Source organism: Rhinopithecus roxellana, chromosome 9 (assembly GCF_007565055.1).
Source record: "Rhinopithecus roxellana isolate Shanxi Qingling chromosome 9, ASM756505v1, whole genome shotgun sequence".
NCBI lineage: Eukaryota > Metazoa > Chordata > Mammalia > Primates > Cercopithecidae > Rhinopithecus > Rhinopithecus roxellana.
The window spans coordinates 77,214,625-77,227,971 of NC_044557.1; the positions used below are offsets into that span (position 1 = coordinate 77,214,625).

The window sequence follows — 13,347 nt, forward strand, 5'->3', positions numbered from 1 at the left end:
AGGAGAGGGTGGACGATTGGCCTCTGGGGCTGGCAGATAGACTTTCCAATGCCTCCGCATTCCAGCAGAGAAATCATACAAGTCTTAAAATTCAGGTTCACTCAAATTTATGTCAACTTCTTTGGTGAATATAAATCCAGGTAATTCTGCTATCACAGAGTCTTAGAGTTCAAAGGAACTTTTGATTCAACTCCAAGTCTGTAAAATTTCATATTTTTTATGGCTGCATAGTATTCCATGGTGTATATGTACCACATTTTCTTTACCCAGTCTATTTTTGATGGGCATTTGGGTTGGTTCCATGACTTTGCCATTGTAAATAGTGTTTCAGTAAACACATGTGTGCATGTTCCTTTTAGCCAGACAGCCAGTCCTATTAAAACACCTCTAGGAGGTGGGCCCAAGTCAAATTCTGTCATATTTATCCCCACTTGAGGAAATGATAGTTACATTTTCAGAGAAGTATAATTTTGTTTCTGAGGGAGAACAGCAAGTTTGAGAAACACATTTTCTGATGATGAATGGAAGAATATAGAACAAAATTAGGAATCACAGATTTTTTAAAATTAATATAACTTCTTAGAGTGAGGGCACTGTATATGATGAAGTACTTATACTTTGATAGACTACACAAACTAATTACAATATGACAACAGTCATGTGGGAATATAAAAAAATGTAACACTGTTTTCTTTAATTTTCCTAAGAGCAGAAGAAGAAAACTCAGCTATTTCCATTTGACTGTTCACTTGGGATGTAAGGGCATGTCCGATCAACATAGTTGTTCTTTTTTCTGGTTTTATGCTGTCTGGCTAATTTTGGCATCACCTTCTTCAAAAAATTAGTTGCAGTCTTATTTCATTTACTTAATTATCCAATCCCTGTAGCCTCATCTGCTACTTGATCTCAATTATTTATTATAGAATTAAATTCATTTTAAAACATTTTCATTCCTGCTCTCCAATGTAAAAGGAAAGAAGGGTATCATCTGTACTTAGTAAAGAGAACATTTAGAAGTCTGACAAAACCAATAATAAAAAATATAGTAGATTATTTGAGGCACTTGACATCAAATGAGAATGTATTAAACCCTATGAGAAGTAGGTATGAACAAAGTGAAAGGTTTGGTATGCTTACACAGAAATGTCATTTGATTAAGAAAGAGCTCAACTGTTAATTAATTACTATATTTAAAAAACATAGGTGTTTTCTTTTCACTGCCTAAAAATTGTATAGTAAGGACTAGTGCCCTCTTTTTGAGTTTTACAAAAACGTAATATACATAATTACAAAAAGGGCTAAATCTGAATTTGTCTGTGTGCCTGCTAGTCTCACAGTTTTATGATTGTTTAAAGATAATTGATTTTTTAAAGAATTTTCCTAGCTTTCTCACACTCTCACTAAAGGGCAAATTTGCATCCATTGAATGAACAGCCTAAAGGGTATTGGTTGTGGAATGAGGCATGAGGCCTTTTTGTTATTATTATTATTTATTTATTTTACTTTAAATTCAGGATACAAGTACAGAACTTGTAGGTTTGCTACATAGGTATACATGTGCCATGGTGGTTGATGTGCCTATCAAGCCATCATCTAGGTTTTAAGCCCCGCATGCATTAGCTATTTGTCCTAATGCTCTTCCCTCTTCCTCCACTCACCACCACCCCAACTAGCTCTGGTGTGTGTTGTTCTCCTCCCTGTGTCCATGTTGTTCAGCTCCCACTTATGAGTGAGAACATGCAGTGTTTGGTTTTCTGTTTCTTTCTTAGTTTGTTGAAGATGATGGCTTCCAGCTTCATCCATGTACCCACAAAGGATATGATCTCATTCCTTTTTTATGGCTGCATAGGATTCCATGGTGTATATGTAGCATATTTTCTTTATCCAGTCTATCATTGATGGGCATTTGGGTTGGTTCCGTGTCTTTACCATTGCAAATAGTGCTTCAATAAACATATGTGTGCATGTACCTTTATAGTAGAATGATTTAATATTCCTTTGAGTATATACCCAGTAATGGGATTGCTGGGTCAAATGGTATTTCTTGTTCTAGATTCTTGAGGAATCGCCACACTGTCTTCCATAGTTGTTGAACTAATTTACATTCTCACCAGCAATGTAAAATCATTCCTATTTCTCCAAGCTTCCCGGTATCTATTGTTTCTTGAATTTTTAATAATTGCCATTCTGACTAGTATGAGATAATATCTCACTGTGGTTTTGATTTGTATTTCTATAATGATCAATGATGTTGAGTTATTTTTTTTTCATGTTTGTTGGCCACAAAAATGTCTTCTTTTGAGAAGTGTCTGTTCATATCCTTTGCTCACTTTTTGATGGGGTTGTTTGCTGTTTTCTTGTAAACTTTTTTAAGTTCCTTGTAGATTCTCAGTGTTAGACCTTTGTTGGATGGGTAGATTGCAAAAATGTTTTCCTATTCTGTAGGTTGCCTGTTCCCTTTGATGATAGTTTATTTTGCTGTGCAAAAGCTCTTTAGTTAATTTAGATCCCATTTGTCAATTTTGGCTTTTGTTGCAATTGCTTTGGGTATTTTTGTTATGAAGTCTTTGCCCATGCCTATGTCCTGAATGGTATTGCCCTGGCTTTCTTCTAGAGTTGTTATGGTTTTGGGTTTTACATTTAAGTCTTTAATCCACCTTGAGTTAATTTCTGTACAGGGAGTAAGGAAAGGGTCCAGTTTCAGTTTTCTGCATATGGCTAGCCAGTTTTCCCAGCACCACTCATTGAATAGGAAACCCTTTCTCCGTTGCTTGTTTCTGTTAGGTTTGTTGAAGATCAGATGGTTGTAGATGTGTAGTGTTATTTTTGAGGTCTCTGTTCTGTTCCATTGGTCTATATGACTGTTTTCATACCAGTGCCATGCTGTTTTGTTTACTGTAGCCTTGTAGTATAGTTCGAGGTCAGTACCATGATGCCTCCACCTTTGTTCTTTTTTCTTAAGATTGTCTTGGCTATACAGGCTCTTCTTTGGTTCCATATTATGTTTAAATTAGTTTTTTTTTTTTTTTTTTTTTTTTTTTTTTTTTATAATTCCTTGATGAATGTCAATGGTAGTTTGATGGGGATAGCATTGAATCTATAAATTACTTTGGGTAGTATGGCCATTTTCACGATATTAATTCTTCCTATCCATGAGCATGGAATCTTTTTCCATTTGTTTATGTCCTTTCTTATTTTCTTGTGCAGTGGTTTGTGTTCTCCTTGAAGAGGTCCTTCACATCCCTTGTAAGTTGTATTCATAAGTATTTTACTCTCTTTGTAGCAATTGTAACTGGGAGTTCACTCATCATTTGGCTGTCTGCTTGTCTATTGTTGGAGTATAGGAATTTTTGTGACTTTTGTACATGCTTCTGTATCCTGAGAGTTTGCTGAAGGTGTTTACCAGCTTAAGAAGTTTTGGGGCTGAGAAAATGGGGTTTTCTGAATATAGAGTCATGTCATCTGCAGAGACAATTTGACTTACTCTCTATTTCTTTCTCTTTATTTCCTCTCTTTATTTCTTTCTCTTCCACCATCCTGTGTTGAATAGGAGCGGTGAGAGAGGGCATCCTTGTCTTGTGCTGGTTTTCAAAGGGAATGATTCCAGCTTTTCCCCATTCTGTACAATATTGGCTGTGGGTTTTTCATAAATAGCTCTTATCATTTTGAGATATGTTCCATTAATACCTAGTTTATTGAGAGTTTTTAACATGAAGGGGTGTCAAATTTTATTGAAGGCTTTTTTCTGCATGTATTAAGATAATCATGTGGTTTTTGTCATTGGTTCTCTTTTATGATGGATTACATTTATTAATTTGCATATGATAAACCAGCCTTGTATCCAAGGATGAAGCCAACTTGATTATGTGGGATAAGTTTTTTGATGCGATGCTGGATTCAGTTTGTCACTATTTTATTGAGGATTTTTGCATTGATGTTCATAAGGGATATTGGCTTGAAGTTTTCTTTTTTTGTTGTTGTGTCTTTGCCAGGTTTTGGTATCAGGATGATGCTGGCTTTATAAAATGAGTTAGGCAGGAGTCTCTCCATTTCAACTCCTTGGAAGAGTTTCGGAAGGAATGGTACCAGCTCCTCTTCATACCTGTGGTAGAATTCGGCTGTGAATCCATCTGGTCCTGACCTTTTTTTCGTTGGTACTCTATTAATTATTGCCTCAATTTCAGAACTTGTTATTGGTCTATTCAGGAATTTGACTTCTTACTGGTTTAGTCTTGGGAGAGTGTGTGTGTTCAGGAATTTTTCCATTTCTTCTAGATTTTCTATTTTATTTGCATATAGGTGTTTATAGTACTCTCAGATGGTAGTTTGTATTTCTGTGGTAGTTTGTATTTCATTTTTTATTGTGTCTATTTGATTCTTCCCTCTTTCCTTCTTTATTAGTCTAGCTAGTGGTCTGTTTTATTACTTAAAAAAAAACAACTTCTGGATTCATTGATTTTTTGAAGGATTTTTCATGTCTTTATCTCCTCCAGTACTGTTTTGATCTCAGTTATTTCTTGTCTTCTGCTACCTTTTGAATTTGCTTGCTCTTGCTTCTCTATTTCTTTTAATTGTGATGTTAGGGTGTCAATTTGAGATCTTTCTAGCTTTCTTATGTGGGCATTTACTGCTATACATTTCCCTCTTAACACTGCTTTAGCTGTGTCACGGAGATTCTGGTATGTTGTTTCTTTATTCTCATTGGTTTCACAGAACTTCTTGATTTCTTCCTTAACGTCATTATCTACCCAGGAGTCATTCAGGAATGGGTTGCTCAGTTTCCATGTAGTTGTGTGATTATGAATGAGTTTCTTAATCCCGAGTTCTAGTCTGATTGCACTTTGGTCTGAGAGACTGTTATGATTTCAGTTCTTTTGCATTTGCTGAATAGTGTTTTACTTCTAATTATGTGGTCAATTTTAGAATAAATGCCATGTGGCATGGAGAAGAATATATATTCTGTCGATTTGGAGTGAAGAGTTCTGTAGATGTCCATTAGGTCCACTTGATCCATAGATCAATTCCAAGTCTTGAATATCCTTGTTAATTTTCTCTCTCGCTGATATGTCTAAATATATTGACAGTGGGGTGTTAAAGTCTTCCACTATTATTGTGTGGGAGTCTAAGTCCCTTTGTAGGTCTCTAAGAATTTGTTGTGTGAATCTGGGTGCTCCTGTATCGGGTACATATATAAGTAGGATAGTTAACTCCTCATGTTGAATTGATCCTTTTACTATTATGTAATGCCTAGTTTTGTCTTTTTTTATCTTTGTTGGTTTAAAGTCTGTTTTGTCAGAAACTAGGACTGCAACCCCTCCTTTTTTTTTTTTTTTTTTTTTTTTTTTGCTTTCCATTTGCTTGGTAAAGTTTCCTCCATCCCTTTATTTTGAACCCATTTGTGTCTTTGCACATGAGATGGGGCTCCTGAATACAGCACACAGTTGGGTCTTGACTCTTTATCCAATTTCCCAGTCTTTGTCTTTCAACTGGGGCATTTAGACCACTTACATTTAAGGTTAGTATTGTTACATGTGAATTTGATCCTGTGATCATGACGCTATCTGGTTATTTTGGACACTAACTGTTGCAGTTTCTTCATAGCGTCATTTGGTCTTCATATTTTGGTGTGTTTTTGCAGTGGCTGATACTTGTTTTTTCTTTCTATATTGAGTGTTTCCATCAGGAGCTCTTGCAAGGCAGGCATGATGGTGACAAAAAATCCCTCAGCATTTTCTTATCTTCAAAAGGTTTTATTTCTCCTTTGCTTATGAAACTTAGTTTGACTGGAAATAAAATTCTGAGCTGAAAATTCTTTTCTTTAAGAATGCTGAATATTGGGCCCCACTCTCTTCTGGCTTGCAGCGTTTCTGCTGAGAGAACCACATGTTAGTCTGATGGACTTCCCTTTGTAGGTGACCTGACCTTTCTCCCTGGCTGCCCTTAACATTTTTTCTTTTATTTCAACCTTGGAGAATCTGATGATTATGTATCTTGGAGTTGATCTTCTTATGGAGTATCTTAGTGGTGTTCTCCGTATTTCCTGAATTTGAATGTTGGGCTGCCTTGCTAGGTTGGGGAAGTTCTCCTGGATAATATCCTGAAGTGTGCTTTCCAAGTTGGTTCCATTCTAACCATCTCTTTCCCATACTCCAATCAATCACGGGTTCAGTCTTTTGACACAGTTCCGTATTTCTCAGAGATTTTGTTCATTCCTTTTCATTCATTTTTATTTAATCTTGTCTGCATGCCTTATTTCAACAAGATGGTCTTCAAACTCTGATATCCTTTCTTCCACTTGGTCAATTTGGCTATTGATACCTGTGTATGATTCACAAAGTTCTCCTGCTCTGTTTTTCAGCTTCATCAGGTCATTTATGTTTCTCTCTATACTGGTTATTCTAGTTAGCAGCTCCTATAACCTTTTATCAAGGTTCTTATCGTCTTTGCATTGGGTTAGAACATTCTCCTTTAGCTCAGCAATTGGTTAATACTCAACATCTGAAGACTACTTCTGTCAATTCCTCCATCTCATCCTCTGTCCAGTTCTGTGCCCTTGCTGGAGATGTGTTGCAATCATTTGGAAGAGCGGAGACACTCTGGCCTTTTGGATTTTCATCTTTTTGTTGTTGTTGTCGTTGCTGTTAATTTTTTCTCATGTTCATGAGTTTGTCTAGTTTCTGTCATCAAGGCTGCTGACCCTCAGATGGGGTTTCTGTGGGAACATTTTTTTGTTGTTGATGCTGCTGTTGTTCCTTTCTGTTTGTTTGTTTTTCTTTCAATGGTCAGGTCCCTCTTCTGTAAGGCTGCTGCAGTTTACTAGGGGTTCACTTCAGGCCCTATTCATCTGGTTCACTCCTGCATCTGGAGACGTCACTTGAGGAGGCTAGAGAACAGCAAAGATAGGTTCCTGTTCCTTCCTCTGTGATCTCTGACCTCGAGGGGCACTGACCTGATGCCAGTAGGAACACTCCTGTATAGGGTGTCTGAGAACTCTTGTTGGAGGGTCTCATACAGTTGGGTGGCATGGGGAGCAGGTCCTGTTTAATGGAGCACTTTGACTGTCCCTTGGTGGAAGGGGTGTGCTTTGCTGAAAGGAAAACCACTTGCCTGGTCTGCCTGGATTGCTCATAACTAGCAGAAGGAAAAACTAAGTCTGTTGGTCCCTGGAGACTGCGGCCACCACTCCCACTAGGGACTCAGGCCCAGGGAGATCAGAGTTCTGTCCCTGAGCCCCTGGCTGGAGTTCTTGGAGTTCCTGCAGGAAGGCCCAACCCAGTGGGGTAGGATGCGTCAGGTTCAGGCCTGAAGAGGCACTCTGGCCACAGTCTGCCACAGCCAGTATGTTGGGCTATGGGGGATACCTCTTGAGACCAAGCCATCCAGTCTTTCCAGCTCCAACAGGGGAAAAGCATGGCCTGGATCTATAGAGATTGCTGCCACCCTTCCCCTGCCCTGGGAGTTTAGTGTGCTAGGCAGCTATCAGTCCCAGTGTTGGCTGCCAACCCTCCCCCAAGAAGCTCAAATGACTTAGACAGCAGGCAGCCACAGCTGAGGTGCTGGCCACCCCTTCCCCTGGGAGCTCGGCAGGCTTAAGCAGATTCTAGATAAGTGGCTATTGAGAATCTGTGTGGATCTCTTGTTGGGATCCTAGGTCCTGGTGGCGTGTGCTCGTGACTGGGATCATCCGATCTGTGGGTTGCACAGTTCCGTGGAAAAAACATGGTTTCTCAGGCTGGACAGCACACTCATTCACCACCTCCCTTGGCTGTGGAAAGGGGGCTCCCTTGCCCCATGTGGCTCTCAGGTAGGTTGCTGCACCACACTGCTCTTCCTTCCTCTCCTTGGATTATGTCAGTTGCCTAGTCAGTTCTGATGACAGAACCTGGATATCTCGATTGTCAGTGCAGGATTTGCACACTGTTGTGGTTCTTTTCAATGGGAGCCTCCAATTGCTGCTGCTTCTAGTTGGCCATATTGGCCTTGCCTCAAAGCCTTAATTTTTAATCCTGACTGAAGATGCAGTTCTCATTGGAAACTTTAAATTGAATGGTGTAGGAACAACCATTTGGATACTTGGTATTCTTTTGAAAAATAATATCTAATAGTTATTCCATATTATTTATACAATGATTTTCTGTCCAAAAAGAGTATCAGCTGGTATATCAGAATCATGATTGTCTTCAGAATTTTTCTAACATTGAAACAGGGTGAAAAATATGGTTCAAACACACATTTTATTTTTAACATTAGAGATTGTATAGACCACTGCTTAATCCCAATAAATGTACTCTTTTTATATTTAAACCATTCTAATGGTTGAGTATTTAAGATAATTTTGACATCTTTCTTCTGTGTTTACCTGGGTTACTATAACAACATTATATATAGATATATATATATATATAGATAGATATAGATATATTTTCCACCTATAATTGTGTGATACTAATTAGCTCAAATAGCTTTTTTTAAAAACAAGCAGCAATAGGAGGACATAGCATCTATGATCTTGGATGTCATTTGGGCAAGATGATTTCTAATATTTTATCCAATGCTGAGATATGAAGTTTTTTTGTGGCAGATATATGATAAAAGCTTCTTAAAAATATTTTTTAGTCAATTGACTAGCCAGCCTGCTTCTTCTTGTCCATGTTTTTAAAAATCTGAACCTAAAATCCAGTTTTCTGTCTTAAACAGAAAAAGGAAAAGATGTCCCATCAAATGCATGTTTTATAATTTTATTTCTGAAAATGCATATGATGGAATCTATCAAACATGTAGCGAGAAACATCTGCAATGTGTGGGGATTAGTCATCAAATTTACTATATATTATTGATATCCAAGAAACTTCAATGTTTATGAGTGTCAGGTAAAGAAACAAATATATTTACTTGGAAAACAACGGATAAATTGATAGAGACGGCAATCCACATTTTGCCTTATATCAGGTGTTGCATAATTAAATAGTTACAGGCCCAGGCAGGAAAGCAAAGGACCTTAGAAGCTCGAGTGGAAAATGATAGAGGGATGAGTGGCCACAAAGATTCTATGCCCTCTCTAAAGGAGGCAGAAGACAGTCCCAGCCAATTTTTGCCATGTGACTATGAAGATCTAGTGTCACCAGTTTTACAAGAAACCATAAATTCAAATTTTTGTATGTAATTTTCAGTTCCTTAAAACTCTGTATTTGACAAACAATAACAGGAAAAAAAGCATAGCTAATCATCAGAGCAGCTCTCTTGCTGCCAATTTATATATATACAATTTTACAGTATATTGCATTTAAAATATATGCAATTTTATATTAAAATGAAATCTACTCTGTCAGGTATAAAACTACAATAAAATTTAGTAGGAACTGTTGATTATTTCTGGAAAATGTCAGTGTGGTGATATTCCTAACAGGCTCAACATGTTGCTTAGGTGCAAGAAAAGTGCTGATCATTTTCAAGAGAGGAAGTATTAAGAATGAAGTCACAAAAATGTGAGCAACATAATTGATATAGTTTGGATTTGTGTCCCCACCCAAATCTCATGTCAAATTGGAGGTGGGACCCAGTGGGAGGTGACTGGATCATGGGGAGTGGATTTCTCCCATGCTGTTCTCATGATAGTGAGTGAGTTCTCACAAGATCTGACGGTTTTAAAGTGTGTGGGACTTCCCCCTTTGCTTTCTCTCTCTCTCTCTCCCCTGCCACCATGTGAAGAAGGTCCTGGCTTCCCCTTTGCTTTCCTCCATGATTGTAGTTTCCCGAAGCCTCCCAGTCATGTTTCCTGTTAAGCCTGTGGAACTGAAAGTAAATTAAGTGTCGTTTCTTCATAAATAACCCAGTCTCAGGTAGTTCTTTCAAGCAATGTGAAAATGAACTAATAACTGAACATGTAAAGCATGTAAAATGCTGGCCCATTTGTCCATCACGCCTTAGAAAACACAAAATGGAACTGCAGTAGGCCAGAGATAGATAAGCAAATCATGTTGATCAATGATATCTGTGTTGCAGACAGGGGAGAGAGGTTGAAGTTGAGGTCAAGGGTGCATGAAGACAGGTGAGTAGGTTTTGTATTTGTTTTCTAGAAAAATAAGACTAAAGAACAGTAATATTGGGGTCTATAATATACTATGTGTGGTTATGAGGTTAACCCTTAGTTTATTACAGGATTCTGGTTTATTATAGGATTCTGGAATAATAGTTCTAGAAGGCCTTCTTTTAAAATTAAAAAGAAAATAAAAAGAAGAGGGAGAAGAGAATGAAAAGGAAAAGAAAAAAGGAAAAAAATTAGCTTACCTTTAGTCAATGTATACAGTAAGAAATACACAAACCCACACAATAAGGGCATTACCACTAGTAGCTGTCTGTGCTGATACTAATTTTTTTAACATTTGTATCAGTTGTTCTCAAACTTTGATGTGCATAAGGATCATGAAGTGAGTCTGTTAAAATATAGATTGATAAATTCACATCCTGGAGATGCTGATTCACTAAGTTTGGCTTGAGGGCCTAAAAGTCTACATTTTCAAATGTGCACCAGGTATTTGTGATGCATTTGTGATGCAAAAAGACTCTATTTTGAGAAGCATCAGGTTAGATGAGCAAGCCCTCACCAGACATCAAATCTGTTAACACCTTAATCTGGTACTTCCTAGCAGCTAGAACTATAAGAAATACATTTTTATTGTTTATAAGTCACCCAGTTTACTGCATTTTGTTAGAGAAGCCCAATTGAACTGAGCCAAAGTGCCTTAAATCTCATTGAAGAAGCACTAACAGATTCTTTGAAAGTTACTAATAATAACTAAGTTACTGTTCATCTTCTGCTGGTAGTAGTGGGAGCGATCAATGTAAAACAATAATTTGAAAGTAAAATTTTATTAGTACCTGATAGGCTAAGGCGAAAATGAAACATTGGGAACTTACACTTGGAGCACAGTCCTAGGATCTCCAACTTCGCCCCCATCACCAATTGTCAAGGTGTCATAGCCAATCTCCAGATCAAATTCTTCAAAATTTATCTGGATAACCTAGTAGTAAACAGAAACATACACCTTCCTTAAATATATTGTATTATGTAATAGAAACAACAGAAAAAGCAACGACAGAAAAGCATTCTTTGTCTCTCCACACACACACACACACACACACACACACAAGCAGTTTTATATATATATATATATATATAATTTCATAGTATGGCAGCAAGTCATGTTAGAATATTCTTAAAGTTCAATCATTATATCATCACATGACTTTTACTTGCTGTATTGTATTTTCTGCATTAAATTTTCAATGAAATTGCATGGTTTCTGTTTATAGAATACTCTTATTTGAAGAATGATTAAAGCAAATCTACTCCAAGAAGGCTTTATAAAAAGTATATGTAGGTGGAGAGTGGTTTTCCACACATTTGCATATATATTTTATGAAGTTAACATGCAGAAACAGAGTGTGCTATTTCCATTAAGTAGTAAAGTTTAAAATTTGTTAGAGCTAAACTTGAATCTAGATTGCCAGAATGGTATCAAGTTTATTTTTATGTATCCTTTGGTAACAGAATTCCTCAAATATATTAAAGTGAGTGGCAAAACTGGGAGCACAATACTTTGAAAGGCACACTACACCATGGTATGTAATTCAGCATTATTTCTTACTAAAATATACTCATATATTCATATATTGCTTATATATCTATGCAAAAATTCAAATTTAATTAAATTGCAATTTTAAAAATAACTAAAATATTGAAAAGATGTAATTAAGAATCACTACAAAAAGAAACTACATAAAATTACATAGTGTCCCACATATAGTCATGTTTTGAGCAAAAAATAATTTATAATAAATTATTGTTCATCATCTGATAAAATGAATGCCTAAGGTTACCACATTATGAGAGAATAAATGAAGAAGATATTTCTTTAGTAATATTTATAACTATTTGCTACTTTATTATTATAAAAATAATTAAAAATAAAGGAATTTATATCCTGACTTTCTTTTGCTATATAACAATTTTTGACTACACGTATTTCTTGTTTTATAAAATATTTTAGTATTTGCATTGACTACAGCAATTGTTTTGTCCAAATTTAAATATATCATGTGAATGAAAACTTTGACCTATACATATTAAATGATCATAAATTTGTCTTTTTTTTTTTTTTTTTTTTTTTTTGAGACGGTGTCTTGCTCTGTTGCCCAGGCTGGAATACAGTGGTGTGATCTCAGCTCACTGCAAGCTCTGCCTCCCAGGTTCACGCCATTCTCCTGCCTCAGCCTCCAGAGTAGCTGGGACTATAGGCAGCCACTATGCCTGGCTAATTTTTTTGTATTTTTTAGTAGAGACGGAGTTTCACTGTGTTAGCCATAGTCTCGATCTCCTGACCTCGTGATTCACCTGCCTCAGCATCCCAAAATGCTGGGATTACAGGCGTGAGCCATCATGCCCAGCCTACATGATCACAATTTTTAAAATATGTGTATTTGTTCCACATATAGTTAAATATAAATACTTTCCATTGATAATTACCTGTCAATATAGATTTACATTGTTTCCCATTTTCTTTTCTTTTTTTTTTGGCTACTATAAGCAACATAGTCATGACCAATATTAAACATCTTGTGGTTCACATTTTGAAGTATGTCTCTAGGCAGTACACTTGCTAGGTAATAACAGCAAAAATTCATTTTATAGCCTAGTCCCATATGGTTTTCCAAAACTGTTTTACCAATTCAAATGTTCACATTTGCATACATTGAATGTATTTATTCCTACTACTCTAGCAGTAAAAGTGTTTTTTGTTGTTTTGTAAAAGTGTTTTTTTTTTGTTTTGTTTTGTGTGTGTGTGTGTTTTCCTTATTACTAATTGAGTTGCATATCTTTTTATATGTTTATATATCATTCATATTTCCTTTTCTGTGACACAGCTATTTGTGTTTTGGCATCTTTTTTCCTCAGACTGCTTGTCTATTTGTTATTGATTGCAAGAATTCTTTATATTGGTGATTCCAAAAGCATTCCATTACAGCACACTTTAAAAACAATAGTATTTGTAATACACAAAGGTGAACAGATGAAGCTGCTTATAATGGAAATTTTATTTTTATTTTTTGCCCAGGACCTTCTGTTCCATAGAGGGAGTTAAATCAATATCTTAGTTCTACCTGTGGCTAACTCATAGTACACCGTTGAACCTGGCTCACTAGTTGAGATCAGCTTTATATATTATGGGTACTAATTCCTTACATTATATGTGTTGCAATAGCTTCAAGTTCACAGCTTCCTTGTTAGATTATTTGATACAAAAAGTTATTAATTTTACCAGAGTATGACTTACTTATCTACTCATA

The 13,347-nt window shown here is 36.3% G+C and overlaps 1 protein-coding gene across 3 annotated transcripts in view; it reads right to left on the bottom strand.

Annotated features, from left to right (window-relative positions):
• Window positions 1-13,347, bottom strand: part of CSMD3 (CUB and Sushi multiple domains 3) — a 1,308,251-nt gene that overhangs the window by 639,830 nt on the left and 655,074 nt on the right. For all 3 annotated transcript variants that reach the window (XM_030937706.1, XM_030937708.1, XM_030937707.1), the window contains one exon: window positions 10,918-11,021. In XM_030937706.1, the coding sequence (XP_030793566.1) occupies window positions 10,918-11,021 (104 nt within the window). The remainder of the gene's footprint in view (window positions 1-10,917; window positions 11,022-13,347) is intronic.